This window comes from Daucus carota, chromosome 4 (assembly GCF_001625215.2).
Source record: "Daucus carota subsp. sativus chromosome 4, DH1 v3.0, whole genome shotgun sequence".
Taxonomy (NCBI): domain Eukaryota; kingdom Viridiplantae; phylum Streptophyta; class Magnoliopsida; order Apiales; family Apiaceae; genus Daucus; species Daucus carota.
In genome coordinates this window covers 41953888-41972549 of record NC_030384.2, presented here as the reverse complement: position 1 = coordinate 41972549, position 18662 = coordinate 41953888, and the positions used below count along the sequence as shown (strand labels likewise).

The 18662-nt window shown below is 36.0% G+C and overlaps 2 protein-coding genes across 6 annotated transcripts; both read right to left on the bottom strand.

Annotated features, from left to right (window-relative positions):
- Positions 1–349: 349 nt before the first annotated feature.
- Positions 350–8455, bottom strand: LOC108218846 (ubiquitin-like domain-containing protein CIP73). 5 transcript variants are annotated; one of them, XM_017391970.2, is made up of 18 exons: positions 8264–8455; positions 7575–7716; positions 7155–7272; positions 6430–6537; positions 6204–6325; positions 6006–6089; positions 5195–5356; positions 5047–5116; positions 4776–4930; positions 3963–4127; positions 3820–3891; positions 3144–3267; positions 2755–3042; positions 2519–2664; positions 2232–2426; positions 1279–1875; positions 792–947; positions 350–639 (listed from the first exon to the last, which is right to left on the bottom strand). In XM_017391970.2, the coding sequence occupies exons 2-18, from the start codon at positions 7701–7703 to the stop codon at positions 565–567; spliced, it is 2766 nt and encodes a 921-aa protein (XP_017247459.1). In that variant the 5' UTR covers positions 7704–7716; positions 8264–8455; the 3' UTR covers positions 350–564. The 5 variants fall into 5 exon arrangements, with proteins under 5 accessions (XP_017247459.1, XP_017247460.1, XP_017247463.1 ...); XM_017391971.2 differs by having other exon boundaries at positions 2755–3039; XM_017391974.2 differs by having other exon boundaries at positions 5273–5356.
- Positions 8456–10686: 2231 nt separating this feature from the next.
- Positions 10687–14458, bottom strand: LOC108216092 (probable CoA ligase CCL5). The gene is made up of 5 exons (XM_017388768.2): positions 13125–14458; positions 11584–11729; positions 11383–11450; positions 11155–11257; positions 10687–11019 (listed from the first exon to the last, which is right to left on the bottom strand). The coding sequence occupies exons 1-5, from the start codon at positions 14356–14358 to the stop codon at positions 10906–10908; spliced, it is 1665 nt and encodes a 554-aa protein (XP_017244257.1). The 5' UTR covers positions 14359–14458; the 3' UTR covers positions 10687–10905.
- Positions 14459–18662: the final 4204 nt, after the last annotated feature.

Here is an 18662-nt window from a genome sequence, read left to right as displayed (position 1 = left end):
AAATATAAGATTCAATTTTTTAAATTCAACCTATATCTAATAGCAGATGATAAGTTGATAACTATACCGCTCCCCTATTTTCCCTATACTTGTTAGACTAGAGATATTTGCCACTGACCAACATATTAGCATTACTATTATTTACCAAACAAAATACTAATCACCCAGCGTATTGCAAACTCTTTTAATATTCACCAGCAAATATCTCTAGTATTCATTGGCAATTAGTGGCATTCTTATTTCTTAATACACCACTTCGATGCCATTGAAGAACGGAGCCACCAAGTGGAGACTGAAAAAGGAAACAAAAAATTGGCCTAAATAGTACAACAAAATAATTCAACCTCAATCCAAAACAAGACTCAACCCTTTATAGAAAGAAATCTTGTAGAAGTACTACTATAGTATAGAATAAGCATGAAACAGATTAACCCCCAACCCAGAATGTACAAGAATTTTTTAACTAGAAGCAAAAACACCTAATCCATCAATATCACAGCAGGCAAATAAATGCCACCATTTTAACTATGTACTAGATTACATGTTGTATTAAAAAAAAAAAAATCATGACTCAGCAGTAGAATCCGTTTCATTTTGAACTCGCTGTGAAAGATCATGCAATAGCATTTCCATGAACTCCTGAAAAGCCCAAAAAAAATAGTTATTTCATATTTCCGATTATCGATGAAATTTAAAGCCCGTCCCTTTTCTTTTTGTGAATTCATTAATTTAGAATTCAACTAGCTTTAGTGACAGGGATATCAAACAGTAACCAAAGACAAGATACATACACTTGCGAGACCATCTTCAGCACACAGTTCATTCACTAGACCTTCGGCACCACTACCATAGTCACTAGAACTGAGAACACTTTCAGCTACAGAACGAAGAACTTCTTCAGGTGGATTCTCATGTTCGAGCCCCTGAACCACCTGCTGAAGGTCAATCTAAATACAAGCAACAAAATTCAATAATCAGTTACAGCAAAAAGTTGTTTCCCAAAACTAATAATTAGGCTCTACAAAAGACAACATATTATGAGGAAAAGATTTAGAGGCAGTCACAAACTAGAAAATGAACTACAAAATTGTTCCTGAGGATCAGAAGACAATTTATGCAAGTATCAAAGACACAACAAAAAAACACCATCAGAAGACTGACAACCTTTTTCTGTTTATTTTTGTCATTCCTGGTCAATATAACCAATTTTGAAAGTAAGAACACGTGTGCTTATATTTCATATAGCCCAGTTCTTGTGCTTATTTAATCAGTACAAACCTGAGAGCTTTGGTCACTGTGTTTCTCGTCTCTGCTAAGCCTTGTACCACTGTTTGTTGGTTGAGCCTCACGCTCTACTGCAGGTGTTGGTTGGGGAAATGGTGCTGGTTGGGGAAATGCTGAACCACCACCAAGAGCTTGAGAAACAATGGGCATCATCTGCTGGAACATTCTTGATAGATCAATGCCACCACTTCGGCTACCACCTACACCTCCAAACATGCTTCCCAAATCTTGGCCTTCCATCTGTTGAGCAATCTGGTTAACAGTATTCATCATTGCCGGGTTCTGAGTAAGTTGTCCCAACATATTTCTTAAAACATCAGGAGATCCTACTCCTGTTTGTCTTGAAACACCAGCTAAAAGTCCATCCATAGCAGGACTGCTCAGAACCTGAGACATGACATTTGCAGTATCATCTTGGTCCCCAGCAACAAGCCCTTCCATTGGTACAGTTGGTATGACTGTCCCACCAGCCCCTGCAAGCTGCCCAGCCGAAAGCCCATAGGATCTACTGGGTTGATTGTGATTGTTAGGCATATTAGAAGTTACACCAGAACCCACAACTCCTCGTGAATTTGAAACTCTACTTCTCCTCTGCACCACAGAGATTTGGAATAACACAGAGGTCCAGGAAAGATACAACAGCATTATATTTACAGCATAAAAAGGACAAGCTACAAAAAACAGTCAGCAATGTATATATCTCTTGTTATTCTCATCTCACTCAGAGCCTAAGTGGGAGAAAATATAAACAAAGATATATGCAAAGATTCCCATTTATATTGGTTTCATAATTTAATACAAAACCTATTTCTAATTAATATTATATAAGTATGCTCTGGATGTAACTTTGAAAATTAGTGCATAAACAAGAGCAAGTTAAATTACCTCATATTGAGAAAACAAAGTAACAAAAAGAAAAAAAAATGTGATGAAATTAATTTGCTCACCCTGGGTTGTAAGCCTCCCAGTCCCAGCCCAAGAGGAACATCAACCCGTTGATCAGATGATGGGGCAGAATTGGTATTATCTGATGAGCTGACTTGGTTATCAATTCCTTTCATTGAGCTACTAGAAGGCTCTTCTGCTCTGACTGCATTTTCTTTATCCTCTTTCTTGCATGATTTCTGGCCCTCCCCTTGCGCCTGTCAGTTAGAAGGGAAGTGGTCCCTCTTTTAGATTTTCATAATTAAAAGAAAAAACTTTGCAAAATTTGACACAAGGGGACAACACATACCATATGGCTGCTGGTATCAGACGATTGACCTGGTAAAGGAAACTCTCTGATGGTGTCAAGTAGGCTTGTAATGTCATTACCTCTTTCATTGTTTCCCGCACCAGACACAACAGATTGATCTTGATTGCCTGGACTCTCTTGATGGGCTATATGTCAAAAGAGAGCAGCAGTCAAATACAAATAAAGCTTAACTGCCATTTAAAATACCGTACTGTACACTATGTGTATTTAGACACCTGATGATCCAAGATCTTGGCTCTGCATGTTGCCGGCGTAATTTCTGATTTGTGACCCAACTCCAGCTATAATAGTAGATAATGGAACAGAACTAACAGATTGCTGTGCAAGATTACCGCCACCGGGTACTGCATTTGTAACAGAAACAACAGCAGGTTGTGATGGGACAGCTGCTGTAACAATGTTCCTCACAGGAAGTACACGTGGTTGAGCAGGATCAGCAGAAGTGATTCCACTCCCATGATCTCCATGCATTCCTTCACCATTAGTTGTCCTAGAACCGACTGCTGAAGAACAGATTAAATTTAAGCCTCCATGAAAAAATGCATGATTACCAACTATGATTGTTACTTGGGATAGAGCAGCAAAAAATGGAATTTTCCAGTACCAGTATGTATATGTATGTTCACATGTCTTGCAGTAGGTCCAACACCCCCAGGAACAAAAACACCAGAATTCAGGGGAGGAGCAACAGGACCACCAAAGAGAGAACCAGTTTGAAGAGATGAAGGCTGCAACAGCAGGTTAACAACATCATAAATTTAAGCAGCGAAACCACATAATAGCAACAGTAGCAAACTACGTTCATGATGTTGAGTCTTGTTGTTAGTCGTAAAAATGGCGACAGAAATGATTTCTACCTCAATAACAGGAAAGAGATTGCCGAAATAACTAGAACATCATTTTACATAATCTTGATTATACTTTCTGACGTATATCTTCAATAAATTCGCCAATGTAATGACTTCAATTTTGAAGAGATTACCACAAAATTCATATTATTTGAATTTCAAACGCAACTTCTTATCAACTCTTTTATATACTTTTAATGAGTAGCTCACCGAACAATTAGCAGTGGAACAACTAATTTGCAAATAGAAACAAGTTTCACAAAAATATGGCCTAGCACATGTCATCTTCGAAAAAATCCAACAGAAACTTATTAAAAACATATACCACAAACGACATTAAAATTCTTAAATAGGTGGCAACGTAGAATATGGAAGCGAAAAGATGTAAACTTGTGAAACAGACATGTTATTCTACCAAGATCATTAACAAACCTGAACCATTATAGGGTTTGGCCCCGAGGGAGATATGTAAACTGCTGGCCCAGCATTTACAGAAGATTCAGACTGCAAAATGCACTTGGTTAAACACAGAAACTCAAAGTTAAAAATTAGAAGGTTTAAGGAAATTAATATACCGAGGACTGTCCCATACGAAGTGTTAACATTGTTCGGCCTAGTTCTAGAAGAAGAGCGCCTAAATGTTGCATCACAAGGCCTACTCGCATTGATTCAGATTGAATCTGGGTCCGAATTGTAGGATCAGTAGAACCTCCTTCTTGCTCTAATCTACCTGCAATACGCTACGCCATTGCAGCAAATTACAAATAACATTATCATTTTTGTTCTTATGTACTTTTAAATAAAAAACCCAATTCAACAGAACATGCAAATACAATTCCCGACAAAACTAACTTCCTATATATAGCAAGCAATTATTTTAATGCCTTGAGATATGCAACTTCAAATTCAATTCCTCTCGCAGAAGACTATATATATGATCAATGCATAAATTTATTTAAAAGGCACTTTAAGTTAACACGACCCCCTGACAACTTGACTAACAGCAACTAAATACAAAATTAAATATACACTTCTTCAAGTCATACAAAATCCTCTATTAGAACATAGAGATCCATATTAAACAATGTTATCTTAGTAAGATGCATTCACTATATGTATGTAATATAAAAATCTCATAAAATCATATGAAAAACCAATAAGGAAAGTTTAACTTCCTCTCAATCACATCAAAAAATTATATTATAAATCTTGGCCATATAAACAGGCACAAAATCTACGCATCAGAAGATACAGGATATAGTAAAATTCAATTGCAGATGTGACACGATGCCTAACCAATTTCCCTTGGGGACTCCATAAGAGGGATATAAAAGCGAAAAAAAACTAACATTAATATATAAGGTAAGAGATCAGATTGTAGTACATACAGATAGAGCACTAATAGCATGGCCACTGAAAAGACGCTCTGCATGTCTCAGAACAGCAACCAGCGCTTCAGGTGTAGGCACACCCCGTGTATTAGCAGGCAAATTAACAGGTGGCTGAACTCCTGTATCGTTCAATGGTTGAGCTGACTGACTGGCTGCATCAGACATTGAAAGATCGGCGGGTGTCAGTTTTTTATGTTTCACCCCATGTTTGAGTTTAGATGAAGGCTCAACATAGTATATCTAATACTACAATAACAACAAGAATCACCATTTTGTGACAGTGTCAGTTCCATGCGGTTCATGAACTCAGAAAGAGTGTGCAAAGAATCGGGAATTGGCTGTTCAAAGAAAACATAAGCAGTACAATCAGAAGGTAGTTCGCATATTATGCTTGAACTGAATGCAATCAGTCTAACCTGATTAATGAAAGGAAAGGGTATTGCTGCTCCTAGGGGTATTTGCAATACTTGAGGCATAGATTGACCAGAAGGTACCTGTCCCCGAAGCAATTGATTTATATCTCGGATCTGATCAGCTGTGGGGCCTTGTCTCCCTTCTGCTTCATTACCTTGAGGAGCCTGCACAAGAGAATCAAACAGCAGATAGATATAGAGCATTTAGCCAAATGCATAAACTGTTTCCAGACAATAGCAAATATACATGAGAACTATTTCAAATTGTTATGGGCCACAAACAGAACCAGATAGAAGATACATGCATGCGGATGAACTAATGTTGTGTTTGGTTGGGGTGAATGATTCCGGAAGGAATGGAATGAAAAATGAACTATATTATGGGCAATTGTTAACAAATTTCATTCTTTCCTCCATTCCATTCCTCACATTATATGCTAGAGATCAAACCTTCAATTTGAGATGGAATGCTCTATTCTCTCCTACCCCCAATTTCTTCTCAAATCTCATCATAGCAATTTTGCCCTCACTTACATTTATTCCAAAACTTCCCCTCCTATCTCTATTAGTTCCAAGTAATTTTACTCATTCCATTCCATTCTCCCCAACCAAACACAACATAAAAAAAAAAAAAAAAAAACTGATGTGACATCTTGTTTTTGGTTGCAACAATATGTCAAGCTTCACTAAATATGTTGTATGTTGGTCATGTAAATGATTACATACTGCATGTACAAGTTTATAGGTCTAAATGTATTACCAAATTAAAAATAAGGAAAGAAATACAAGGATGAAAAATGTTTGGAAAACCCACCATCGTTGCGGGTTGTGTGCCACTAGAACCATTAAAAGCAGTTTGGTTTCCGACTCCGATTGAATTCAAAACCGCACCAATGACCTAGTTTTAATAAAGAAAAACAGCATATTTCAGCTTACACTGCATCAAGTTTCACAAAATCACACAATTAAAATAACTGCGTAAAAATATGTATTAAGAGCTGTGGAAGTTTACCCGACTTAGATCAGGTATGGAGTTATCTAGTTGATCCCCAACATTGAAGGACCCAAGTAAAACACTGTGCGAAACTTGCCCAACACGACTACGTGGCACCCCAGTATTAGTTTCTTGTCCTGCTGAGAATATTTAAGAACAAGAAATATTACTTGATGTAGTCCAAAATCCAGATCTAACACTAAATACAAGAACAAGGACATAATTGTATAATACAAAGTTTTACCTCTATTACCAGCATCAGTAGTTGTTTCCGCACTGCTGGTACCAGATGAGGATTGTGGTTGAGAAGGCTGTCGAGCTACTAAATGCAGTGTATGCCCATTATCCACTTCTGCATACCGTCAAGGATTCAAGACTCTATAATGCAAATTGATGAACAGACAAGTTGACAACTATATCCCTGTGCAAATAAGAGCCTAAAGATGGAATGTTCCTACACTGTTTAAATTTTTGAAGAACTGAAAATAATCCGCTTTCTTTAAATTCTTAAACATTGTACCGAGCAGAGAAATTTATCCATTGGAAACGAGGTCCAGGATATCAACTTGTAGGGTCTACCGTTTTCAACAAACCATGTTTTTGGTTCATTGAAAGCAAGCTATTTGATACCATACTCGCAATTATATTACTTATCCATTATCCACCACAGGTCACGAAATACACTAAAATTAATAACTTTTAGGCCATGTAACAAGTTCTTAAGTTCCAGATAAACGGGGTTTTTTTTTTTTTTGATATTTTAGCATTTATAAAGAGACACGGGTTATTACCAAGTTTCTACAAATGCAATATATTTTTCTCTTTTCTCCGGCAGTAGATTAGGGACAAAAGGTAAAAATGTTATGACAAAAAATTATTGACAAAAGTAGGATGATAAGTGATCAAGATTTGTGTCGATGAACGTCATTGCACTGGCTCTAATTAAAGCAAAAGTAATATGCAGGATACGATACTCAGAAAGAAGGTGATTATCCTTCAGGACTTTTCCCCTGAAGATCAGCCGTTGCTGTTCAACTGGAACTCCAGTTTTGCTAGCTACATTCTCCTTAAATACTGAAACTGGAATCTGTTTTTACAAGGAAGATACAAATTAAAAAGCAAAAAAGACATCACATGCTCATAACAAAATCCAAATTAAAGTTTTTGCACATTATAAATTCCTACTTAATAAAAAATTTCACACGCTTTAATATACATAGTTGATCCCTGATGAGATAGGTTCTTCTGGATTGGCAAACATCAAGAAAATCAATTGATATGACATTTTCTTGTCAGAAAGATTGTCTCAAAAAATAATCCAAAGGTATTCATATAACAAGAAGCGGGGTATAAATAGGATTTACAGCAATACTGGGATTAAAAAAATACATTTTTGTCCACTTGAAAGCTGTACATTTGTGAATCCAGTGTCTTGATATTGAGCTCAACTATGGAATCAGAACTTCCAGCAGAAGCACTTGCCGAGCTTGAGCCTTCAGATGGATGGGGTTCCGCCATGTAGTACAGTTAGCTACAAATTACAAAACTTATCAGATACAGATGAAGCACCTAAACAAGTCAAACGAACTGGACTGACATCCGTCAGACACAATCACATACGAATCAAAAATGAAGCAAAAAGAAACCATACGAAGCCTTAATGCCTAAAACAAAAACTAAACACCACTTGGTTAAACAAAAACTATCGGCAACTTTTCTACAAACCCAACCAAATAGTTATTCGTGATTTCACATCGCAAGTACAATTCAGCAAAAATGATTGCAACCTCTGGAAACAATAAAAGAATCAAGAAATAACCCCATTGTGCCCTAATAAGCTGAATAATACAGAACTGTAGCAATAATTCAATCATGAATTCAATCTTGACAGCTTAAAACACAAAGAAACAAGCAATGCTGGCTAATAAAACAAATCTTGCAATACAGTTACAATCTTGAGATCAACATAAAACAAAGATATAAAAATTGAATTCAATCATTGACTTAAACTAGACATAAAAATGACAAAAAAGAGTTGAAGCAGATAAAATTAGCAGGATTAAGACAGGGAAACTTACGAGGAATCGGAGAGAAGAAGAAAGAGGAAGGACGAGGAGGGGGGTTTTGTAGATTCCGATGAAACAAGAGATGCTATTGCCTATTGTTGTTGTTTTGGTTTGGGTCTTTGGGTGGTTTGAGGTTTTTCTATTACCTACGCGCGTGCGGATCCGTCCGTTCCAGAAGGATCTAATGGACTTCGATACTGCCCCCTTTGACTTGTTGACCTGCATTTCTTTTTCTTTTTCTCTTCTTTTTCTCTACACATTTTTTTCTTTATTTTCATATCGTGGTTTATATTATATATCTTATGATTTTCGTTTTAGAAACATATATGATATATGCTATGTTGGTATTCCATTTTAAAAGTAATTTTTCAAAAGTGGTTCTTCTCGCTTTCTTTTATATGAGTAAATAATTTAATTTCAATTTTAGTGTACTATGAATAAAGTTATTTTCAATTTCAAAATTTTGGTGTTGAGACAGTTATTTTATAAGGGTTTGTCTAGTGTGTGCCCATGGGCACATTCTAAGCGCGGAGTTTTATAAGTTTGGGAGGTTTTGATTGGTGTGGTTGTTGCATTTGCAGGGGGGTCCACCATTATTAACATGCAAAAGCCAATCAAAACCTCCCAAATTTATAAAAGTCCGCGCTTAGCATGTGCCCATGGGCACATACTAGAAAAACCGATTTTATAAAGCTGTACTTTACATGTCAAGGTAATAAAATGTATGTAATTAATATTCTCCCAAAGAAAGATTGAATAACGTAGTAATTATTAATTATTTAGATATACTAAATCATCATTAATTAGGTAATTAAAATTAGCACACAATTGGACTAATGATTTTAGTTTCTTCTTTTCTAAAGTGAATAATGATTTTTTTGAATTACTTGGTCTTTTTTCTTTTATCGGAATGTAGCTTTTCCCATGGTTTTTTTTTTTTTTATGGTGCTTTTCCCATTATATACTTATATATAATAAGCGTAAGGGAGATAATTTGGTCGCATGGTCCTATGGCCCAAAAACTTATCGTCCGTTCGATCGTATATTGAACAAATAAGCACCGTTAGATTAGAACAAAATTAAATTATGTTCTATAAGGAAACTGACATCTACTTGCATGTTTATAATTCTTTTTCTGAATCCAAAACAAATTCTGTCTTTCACGTGTTTTTGGTTTTTTTTTAATCCAAATAAATATTTCTTACAAATTTTAATTGTAGAATCGTATAAATCGAACCGTCACAAAATTATCTTTATCAATCGGATCGTATATTGAACAAATAAGCACCGTTATATTAGAACAAAATGAACTTCTGTTCCATAAGACAACTGATATATACTTGCATGTTTGTAATTCCTTTTCTGAATCCAAAACAAATTCTGTATTTCACGTGTTTATGATTTTTTTTAATCCAAAATAAATATTTTCTACCAATTTTATTTGTAGAATCATATAAATCGCACCGTCAAAAATTATTTTTATGTAATATATTTTAAAATTAATAAGTCTGATTTATGTGAGGAACGAATACAAAAACTTTTTCTTAATCCAAAACAAATTCTACCATCTTATTGCATGTTTATGATTCATCTTCTTAATTCAAAACAAATTGTGTTTATCAATTTTAATCTCGAACCACAAAATTTTTCAGAAAAATATTTAAATCACATTATAATAATTCTAATATAAAATACATTTGTAAATATAATCTAACAGGAGTTGGCGTCACATATTCTACTTAAAATAATTTAAAATTTGATAGAAAGAATTTAATATTTTGACATGATACATACAATTTTAATTTATTATTTATAAATTAAATTTTTTCACATTATTTAAAATATATTTAAAAATTTATAAATAATTAAAAAACTCTCGTGCAAGGCACGGGCTATAAGCTAGTGGTTAAATAAACAGATAAGTAGTGGTCATGGGTCTCATGACTCCTGTGTTGGGTCTAATCTACCTATTTTGATCCCCGTCCTGTGTAATCTGTATCATATCTGACTTAATTGTACTGCTAATATTCCACTGCTATTCTTCAAACAAATCTTCAATGCTCACAATGTAACATACTAGTCCCACGTCGAGAGACACTAGTTCAGTTTACGAGTACAATTATCAATTGCATTATTTTTTTGAGTTTAGTGGATTTGAGAATTAACCAATTGTTATATTTGACCCGGATATTTTAACATATTTTCGAATTCAGCATACGAGACTTGACTGATTTTCAAAAAAACTGTAGGATTTGACCCGGTTTATCATACAAAAACTTGTCACATAATTTCATCTTTTGTGATAGACCTGCCATAGAAATCAGAAGGGAGTGACTGTGATAACTCATGGTCATGCTCATTGCCTGGCGTGAGACTTTCCTCATAACCAGATGCAGTGATACAGTGAGCCAGAGACGCTTGTCAGCACACCCACATTTACCTTAGTAAGCCAAGATTTTGCCACAGATGATAATAATCAATGTACAAAACATTAATACATCCCAGATCAAATGGACTCGTTAAACTAACACAAACTTGAGCCCGTTTTATTTGATATACATCAACACTACTTAATAGAAATTGTGGACCTCGGTTCTCCAGGTAAAAATACAATCTGAGTGGAGAAAAAGAGTCTGGGGATTCAATAATTCTATTCAGAGTTTGGAAGTAGCCAGCTTTATCAAGTCCTTCCTCAGAATCTTGCCTGAAGGAGTTTTTGGAACGGATGTCACAAATGCCACCTTTCTTATCTTCTTATATGGAGCAACCTGTAAGAAATTTCAGATTAAAGTACATTTTCAGTGATTAGTGAAACGTGTAATTAACTTATAACCTGCTTATTATGCTAAACCGCGCGAGACATCATAACCAATTCATCATATACAGAAACTTGTGTATAGTACCTGATGAGCAATGAAATTCATGACTCCACTCTCTGATATATGACTTCCAGCTTTTCGTACAATATACGCCATTGGGAACTGCCCAGCATCCCTGTCCGGGAATCTGAAAGTTTGTTGCATATCATTTAGCAGTGGAAATTTGTTAAATATTGCATTATCTTATATAAATTTACGAGCAACAATCTTCACAATTCGTATATATCCACATGATCAGTTGAGACATCTTACGGAATAACAGCAGCATCAGCGATTTCTGGGTGTGCTAATAACAGAGCCTCTAACTCCGCTGGAGCAACCTAACATATTAACATAAAGTTTCGGGTAAAAATTAAAGGGAAGCAACAATCTTGTGATGTAGATTCAACATGTAAAAAACATGTCTTATAAATGGGTGCAGTGTCCATAGACGCAGATAGCATATGAATTTACCTGATAGCCTTTGTACTTGATGAGCTCTTTCAACCTATCAACCACAAAAATGAAACCATCTTCGTCAATGTAGCAAAGGTCTCCGGTTTTTAACCAACCTTGTGAATCGAGAGTATTTGCAGTTGCTTCTGCATTACTGAAATAACCTGCAAAACATTACGCATCAATTCAAGCTGTACAGGTTACTATGAAGATCGAGACTTCGAGTTTGCAGAATCAAAAAAGTAATTTATCAATCAAGTTACCATTTTATTAAACTACTTATAAGTCAACTCAGGATTGATTCAACTGAGAGCCCACACAATTTTGCCGCACAAAAACTGAATACGAGCAATCAACCTTTCTTTACAAAGTCAGTTTTGTTTTAAGGAAAAACTAAGCCATCCAAAGAAGTTATGATTTTCAATCTTATAAATTAGAAGTTGACTCATCGCCTCTCTGCACAAACAGTACGCGAAAGCTGCCGGAAAACATTCTACAAACATGCCTTTCCAAGCAGTAAACTACTAAACTAATAAACCTTTCCAAACAAGACCAGTACAAATGTATATATATAATTATGTGAGATTAGTACAAGGCTCCCTCCGAATTCCACTAATCTAACATAATTATTTGTAATCTACTTGCCAGGATTATGTGTAAAAAAGTACTCCCTCCGTCTCTAAATACTTTTCTTGTTTGTACTTTTCACGTTTGCCAACACACACTTTTGATCGTTCATATCTTTCATTTCGTAGTAGCATTAAATATAAAAACTTCACCGTATTAAAGTACTCGTGAATACGAATCTAACAAGATCACTCATGACTATATTTAGTTTTATAGATTAGATGTAAATTAGTAATTTATCTCATGTTATGAACAGTACCGACATCACAAATAGGAAAAGAAAAAAGAAACGGAGGGAGTACTCTATATACTTAAGCACACGACAACCCATTAGTGGCCGGGGCCCGGGGCACATGTGTTTATTACAGAAGCCAAGTCAGGTTTCAACCGAGTTTGGTAGCTCCATTTCAAATAATGCATTCATCACTTCTACCGGTTCCAACTAAAAAAACCCTGTTTGGGGATTAACGGTTAATTATTAGCGGATTGAATTAGATATTTTGACTAGCCGATTGAATTAGATGTTTTGACTAGCGGATTTGATTAGCTGTTTCTCATAAAACTGTTTGGTAAATAGCTGATTGATTAGTTTTTTCTGACACAAACCATAACCTCTGATCAAAAAAACTCCTCAAGATAACTTTTTCAAAATTAATTTTTTGGACTCAAACCTCTATTTCTCCGCTAACTACCAAACACTAAAATTGACGGATTCTAGTGGTCAAACCTCTGAACCATCTCAAACCTCTAATTTTTACTCAAATCTCTTACTTTAAACGGGACCTATTCAGATGTGACATGGGGGTTTGTGTGCTTCGCTACTTTTACTTACTAACTGCCACAAGAAATATTAATCAATCCCTGCTAATTACTGTTTACATGCATAAAATACAGTATTAACAAAATATTATAAAAATGTTTCATAAACATACCTTTCATAATGGTGGGGCCTTTGAGCCAAAGCTCCCCCTGCCGATTCACCGGCAAACACTCTCCGGTCTCGGGATCAACAATCTTCGCCTCCATGCTCGACGCCAACAACCCCGCCGACCCATACCTCCGACTCTCCTCCAACGAATACGTCGAAGACCCTATCCCCGCTGACTCGGTCAACCCATACCCCTGCAAGATTTTCATCGCCGGAAACTTCTCCACGAACCCCTCCACCACCTCCCGACTCAGCGGCGCTCCTCCGCTCAACACCGCCGTCAAGCTACTCAAATCATACTTCTTCTTTATCTCATCGGCACTGTTTATAATGGACACCACAATCGGCGGCACTAATGGTAAATGCGTCACCTTGTACTTCTCCACCGCCTTCAACATTTCATGCATGTCGAATTTCGGCAGCACCACGGCGGTTGTGCCGCAGGCTAGCAGCGTCGCGACGAACCAAGCGACGCCGTATATGTGAAACATCGGCACGGTGCAGATGAACGTTTTGTTACCTAATTCTAGCTCGCCTTCAGCTAATTTCAATAAACTTGTTATTGTTTGTACTACGCCTATATAATTCCCGTGAGATGATACGACTCCTTTGCTATTTCCTGTAGTGCCCGAGGAGTACAAGAGTGACGCAGTGTCGCTCTGCGTGACTCTTTCGGCCACTCGGGATTGCCTAGGTTTTGTTTTCATCATTGTGGTTAGAGTGCTAATGATTTTGATTTTTGTGGGAGGTGGTGATTCAGGGTCCCCGATTAATACGATAGGGAGATTCGAATCCTCGAGTTTCGGTACGAGTTCGGGTGTCGTGAAAGCGAGAACGGGTTTCGAATCGGATATCTGTTTATTAATCTCGGATTTGGTGTTGAGTGGGTTACAAGTTGTGATAATAGCGCCTAGTGACATAATGGAGAGACTGATGAGAGGGAAGTAGATGGAGTTTGGGGAGAGGATGAGGATGACGTGACCCTTACGTATGCCGAGATCGACGGAGAGTGAGGTGGCCAGGGCTTCGACGGAGGTCCAGAACTCCGGGAAGGAGAGGTGTTGGCCGGTGGCGGCATCGATGAGTGCGGTGGTTCCGTGGTGGGGATGGGAGGAGATGAAGGTGGTGAGGTTGATGGTTTCATCAACCGGTAATGAAATTGGACCCCGTTTGCTATAGAAAGTAGAGTTGGATTTACAGAATCCACTATTGGGGTCGATGATAAGCTCAGCAGCCATATATCAACTAGACTTTCTTTGCAGGTAAATTAACAACTTATCATTTCGAATTATATATATCGGTGGCTTGTTTGTTTAAACTTCAAATGCATCGTAAATTATTCCTCAAAATACGGGGCCATTTGAACGAAAACTGATTGAATATTTAAATTGCCCCTCCCGAGAGTGTCAAAGTGTCATGGGTTAAATTAAACTTAAATAAAATTTGTTGAGCCTCTAAAATATTTTAAATAATTATAAAAAAATATTTAAAATTGGACATAAAATTAAAGAAAATGATATCTGAGATGCAATATTTTAGTTGGTACCATATGTATGAACACCACAACTTATTCTAATAAAAAATTAACACATATTAATTTTATAATATATTATGTGTCCACTTTTATGCAAATTTTGAAATTATTAAAACAATTTTAATGAGAGCTCGCGAAGCGCGAGTATAATTCCCTGGTGTATCTTAATAAATAAACATTTTGAAAATATTTAGATAAATAAACTTTTTTATAAAGTACTATATAATTTGATATATTATATAAGCTACATGAATTGTTTAAATGAATAATGCCTGATGCCTAGTATATTTTATAGGTTTATTCTGATTTCAGTTCGTGTCACGAGAGCCATGAGTATAATTTTGTATCTCTTGATATAATCAACATATATATTTGGGAAATTATGAATGGTACCATTGTGTAATTGGCTTTTACAAGTGGTACCACTTCGAGTTTTTGACTTACAAGTGGTACCATCGTGTATTTGACAACCTGTTAAAAATAACATTCTGTGAAGCAAACGTTTAAACAGCCGTTAAATCTTAGAAATAGACATGTTAAGTACAGGAAACTTCAAATTTCCCGGGCTTTTAACCAACAATCCAACAAAACATATATGAAGACAGTCTCCAACAAAAACCAAGCATGCAATAGTTTCAAATCCAACAAAAGTAACTACCAGACATCAAAAACATGTTAAATAACAACATGAAAAACAACATGGAAACTAAATCTGTGACTGAGACTGTGAAGGAGTGCAGCGTGTGGTATTGGTCTGCGATGCCTGAGTTGCTGTGTCCCTTGACGCCTTTGCCGCTTTAGCTGCATTACTTTGATCCCTCACCCTAGGATTTCGAATCAGTAGAGGCTTTCCAGTGGCCTGCATTTCCTTTTTTTGCTTCTCAGTTAGCCCCCCCTTGCAGGTCCTAGCATTGTGTCCATAACATTCACACTTCTTGCATTTGACAGTCTTGGATCTCTTTCCTTTCTGATCTTCCCCCTCTTCCCTCCTCCTGTTTCTACATGGCCTTCCAACACCTCTCTTCATAGTAGGTGGACTCAGAACAGGTAAGTCCTCATAGGTTTGCCACTGTTCTTTATCAGGAATAGGTGAAATACTGTAGTTGTAGATTTGTTTGTAAGTGCTGACATGAAACCAAGTACTAACCACCTTCTGTGGATCAATCTTTGCATGAATCATTGCCCTGATTGCATGCCTGCAAGGGATCCCAGAGATCTGCCATGCTCCACAAGAACATATCTTGTTATTAAGTGACAATGGAAACTGAGATTTACCTTCATGAATCTCATATTCCCCAGGACTAGACATAAAAGCCTTGCAGGTAATGATGTCCTTGCTTATAGATTTGAGCAGCTTCCCAATCTTGGGACATAGATCATCATCCTTCCAAAGTCTTGCTCTTTCAGCTCTAGTTGCCATCCTAACCATACACACTCTCCTGATTCCTGCTCGGAGAAAAAATAGCAAACATTAGGAGAAAAAACATAGCACAAGCATACCACAAACATAGTACAAGTATCACCAGTTGTCTTTCACTTTAGGCACTGAAGTTACTCCATCAGAACTTGTGTCCACCCCATCAAGATCATGATCACTTGTATCACCATCACTTGCTTGTTCTTCAGAATCATCAAATGATACCTTCCTTTTGACTGCTTTCCTCTTCTTACTTGATTCCACTCTGTCACTTGCTTGTTCTTCTTCAAATGCATTCTCCTCATTTCCAGTCTGTCCTGCTGAATCATCATCCTGAGTAGTACTCAACCCCTTCCTTCTTGCTGTTGTCTTTGGAACTTTTTTCTTGAACAATCTATGTTCTGTCACAACTGTAGGCCTAGCTGTTGCTGCGTTGGTTTGGACTGGAGAGAATCTGGGACTCTTCCTTACAGGTAAACTCTTGAAAGCAGTTTTGGGTGTAATTGGTGCTGGTAGTGTAACATTTGCTGATTTAGCTCTTGTTTTCTGTTGTCTTTTAGGGGTTTTCTTACCTTTTTTCCCCTTGGTTTTGGAAGGCCCAGGCTCAAATACTTGTGCATCACCTTCATTATCCAACATTTGAGAAAAAGGATCTCCCTCTGTTTCCCCTTGCTTTCCCTCATTTTCCCCATTTCCCTCTGATTCCCCTTGCTTTCCCTCATTTTCCCCATTTCCCTCTGTTTCCCCTTGCTTCTCCTTAAGTTCACTTCTTCTCCTAAAATTCAACACTGTCTTGTACAATTCATTAGGCCTAACAGTAGTCCCAACACATATATGTATCACCTCTTTCTCAGCCAATCTCTCAAACATTTTCATTAAATCCTTATCTGTTACAAGCAGTTGGTGTTCGCCCTTATAAGCATATCTAAATGTTGGAAATGCAAAATCCAACTTCACCCCTCTTTTTTTAGCCTCATCTTCATAGTCAATAACAACATCCATAATATTACACTCATCTATATCTACTCTAATTTCAATCACACTGGCCCTCCAAAAGAATCTCAACACTTTGTTATCACCCATTCTGCAAATATATGAAAAACTAACAATAAACTAACAAATAACGAGGAAAACACAAACAAATCCCTACAAGAACAGATATGTATATATATGTGCATGCATCTTTTTTCAAACAATCTCTACGGCTAGTCACAAATGTATTACACGAGCAAGAAGAGAGCAACAATCAATACCTGTGAATCTGTGATCGAGGTTGAGAGATCAGAGGATGCACGCAACGACAAAACACACACAGCTCCGCTTAAACCCTATGTTCAATTAGAGAAGAAGAAGAAGAAGAAGGGTTTTGCCCGTTAAAATGTTTCTTTTTTGGGCTTTTTGTTTTTATCGGCTGCTCAACACGTGTCTCTGTATTCAGACCGTATTCTTTATTTATTTTCAACTGCTAATACACCATTTAATACACTTGTACAAACGTTTACTTGACGGTTGCTCGACGGAATGGTTGCGTAGCTTTAATATTTAAACACGATGGTACCACTTGTAAGTCAAAAACTCGAAGTGGTACCACTTGTAAAAGCCAATTACACAATGGTACCATTCATAATTTCCCTATATATTTTATACACTACGCATCTGTCATCGAGACAACAAGGCTGCTATTTGGATTTATAAATTGTCGAGAATAAACATTCTTATCCTTTTGCTGTCGGTAGTTTTCTATATTTCTAAACTTTATAAATAAATAAAAGCATCAATAACAGTTTTCTGTTCATTTGGTTATGACATGAAAATTATCCATGCGGCTGTTGTGTTTACATATTCATGCTAAAAACCGAACATAAATCTTTTGAATTTTGATATCATTTTCTAATATCATGTATACACTAAATTTTTTGATATCATTTCTAATATCATATATTTGGTTGAATGTTGAAATGAATCTATTTAATTTAAAATATTATCATGTTATTTATTAAATTAAATTATTTTATTAAATAAAGAAATATAAATAATTTTATTATTATTATTAATAACATTCATTTTTATATAAAAATATTTTTTTGTCATTACTATTTATTTGAAAAATAAGAGAGAACATTAATAATAATATCCATACCATCATCATATATCCACCTCAACACTTAGACTTTCAAGAAGTCATAATCAGGAGATTCAAAGTATGAAGGTATGGATAAGAAGATAAAAAAAATCCAACCAAACATTTAGATATGGGTTTGGTTCATTTCATACCCGTACCTTATTTTTCATACAACCGAATCAACTCCTAAGTTGTTTCGAGTCTTCGATTAATATAGGTAAGTGAAATAATTTTGTCCATTTTCCTCATTTAATTTAAGATAAAAAATATATAATTTCAACTTATTTTATATATCTTTGTTTTATTCACCATTATATTTGCCCAACCTTTTAATTTGTATTTGTAAATTGCACTGAAATATATTCGGTCCAATAGGAAATCCAGTATTTAGTTCAAATGACCCATAAAATTTTATATAAAAAAATATTAATAATTTTTGAGAATTTCGGTTGACACCAATCTCTCAATA

Excerpts from the sequence above, each read along its gene's own strand:
- LOC108218846 (XM_017391970.2), bottom strand. The coding sequence starts at position 7,703 with ATGGCGGAACCCCATCCATCTGAAGGCTCAAGCTCGGCAAGTGCTTCT. Across the intron at positions 6,538-7,154 it reads TCACCTTCTTTCTGAGTATC|AAGTGGATAATGGGCATACA; the intron begins GTATCCTGCATA and ends GACGGTATGCAG. Across the intron at positions 4,128-4,775 it reads ATGCTATTAGTGCTCTATCT|CGTATTGCAGGTAGATTAGA; the intron begins GTATGTACTACA and ends GCAATGGCGTAG.
- LOC108216092 (XM_017388768.2), bottom strand. The coding sequence starts at position 14,358 with ATGGCTGCTGAGCTTATCATCGACCCCAATAGTGGATTCTGTAAATCC. Across the intron at positions 11,451-11,583 it reads TCAAGTACAAAGGCTATCAG|GTTGCTCCAGCGGAGTTAGA; the intron begins GTAAATTCATAT and ends TTAATATGTTAG. Across the intron at positions 11,020-11,154 it reads TGAATTTCATTGCTCATCAG|GTTGCTCCATATAAGAAGAT; the intron begins GTACTATACACA and ends AATTTCTTACAG.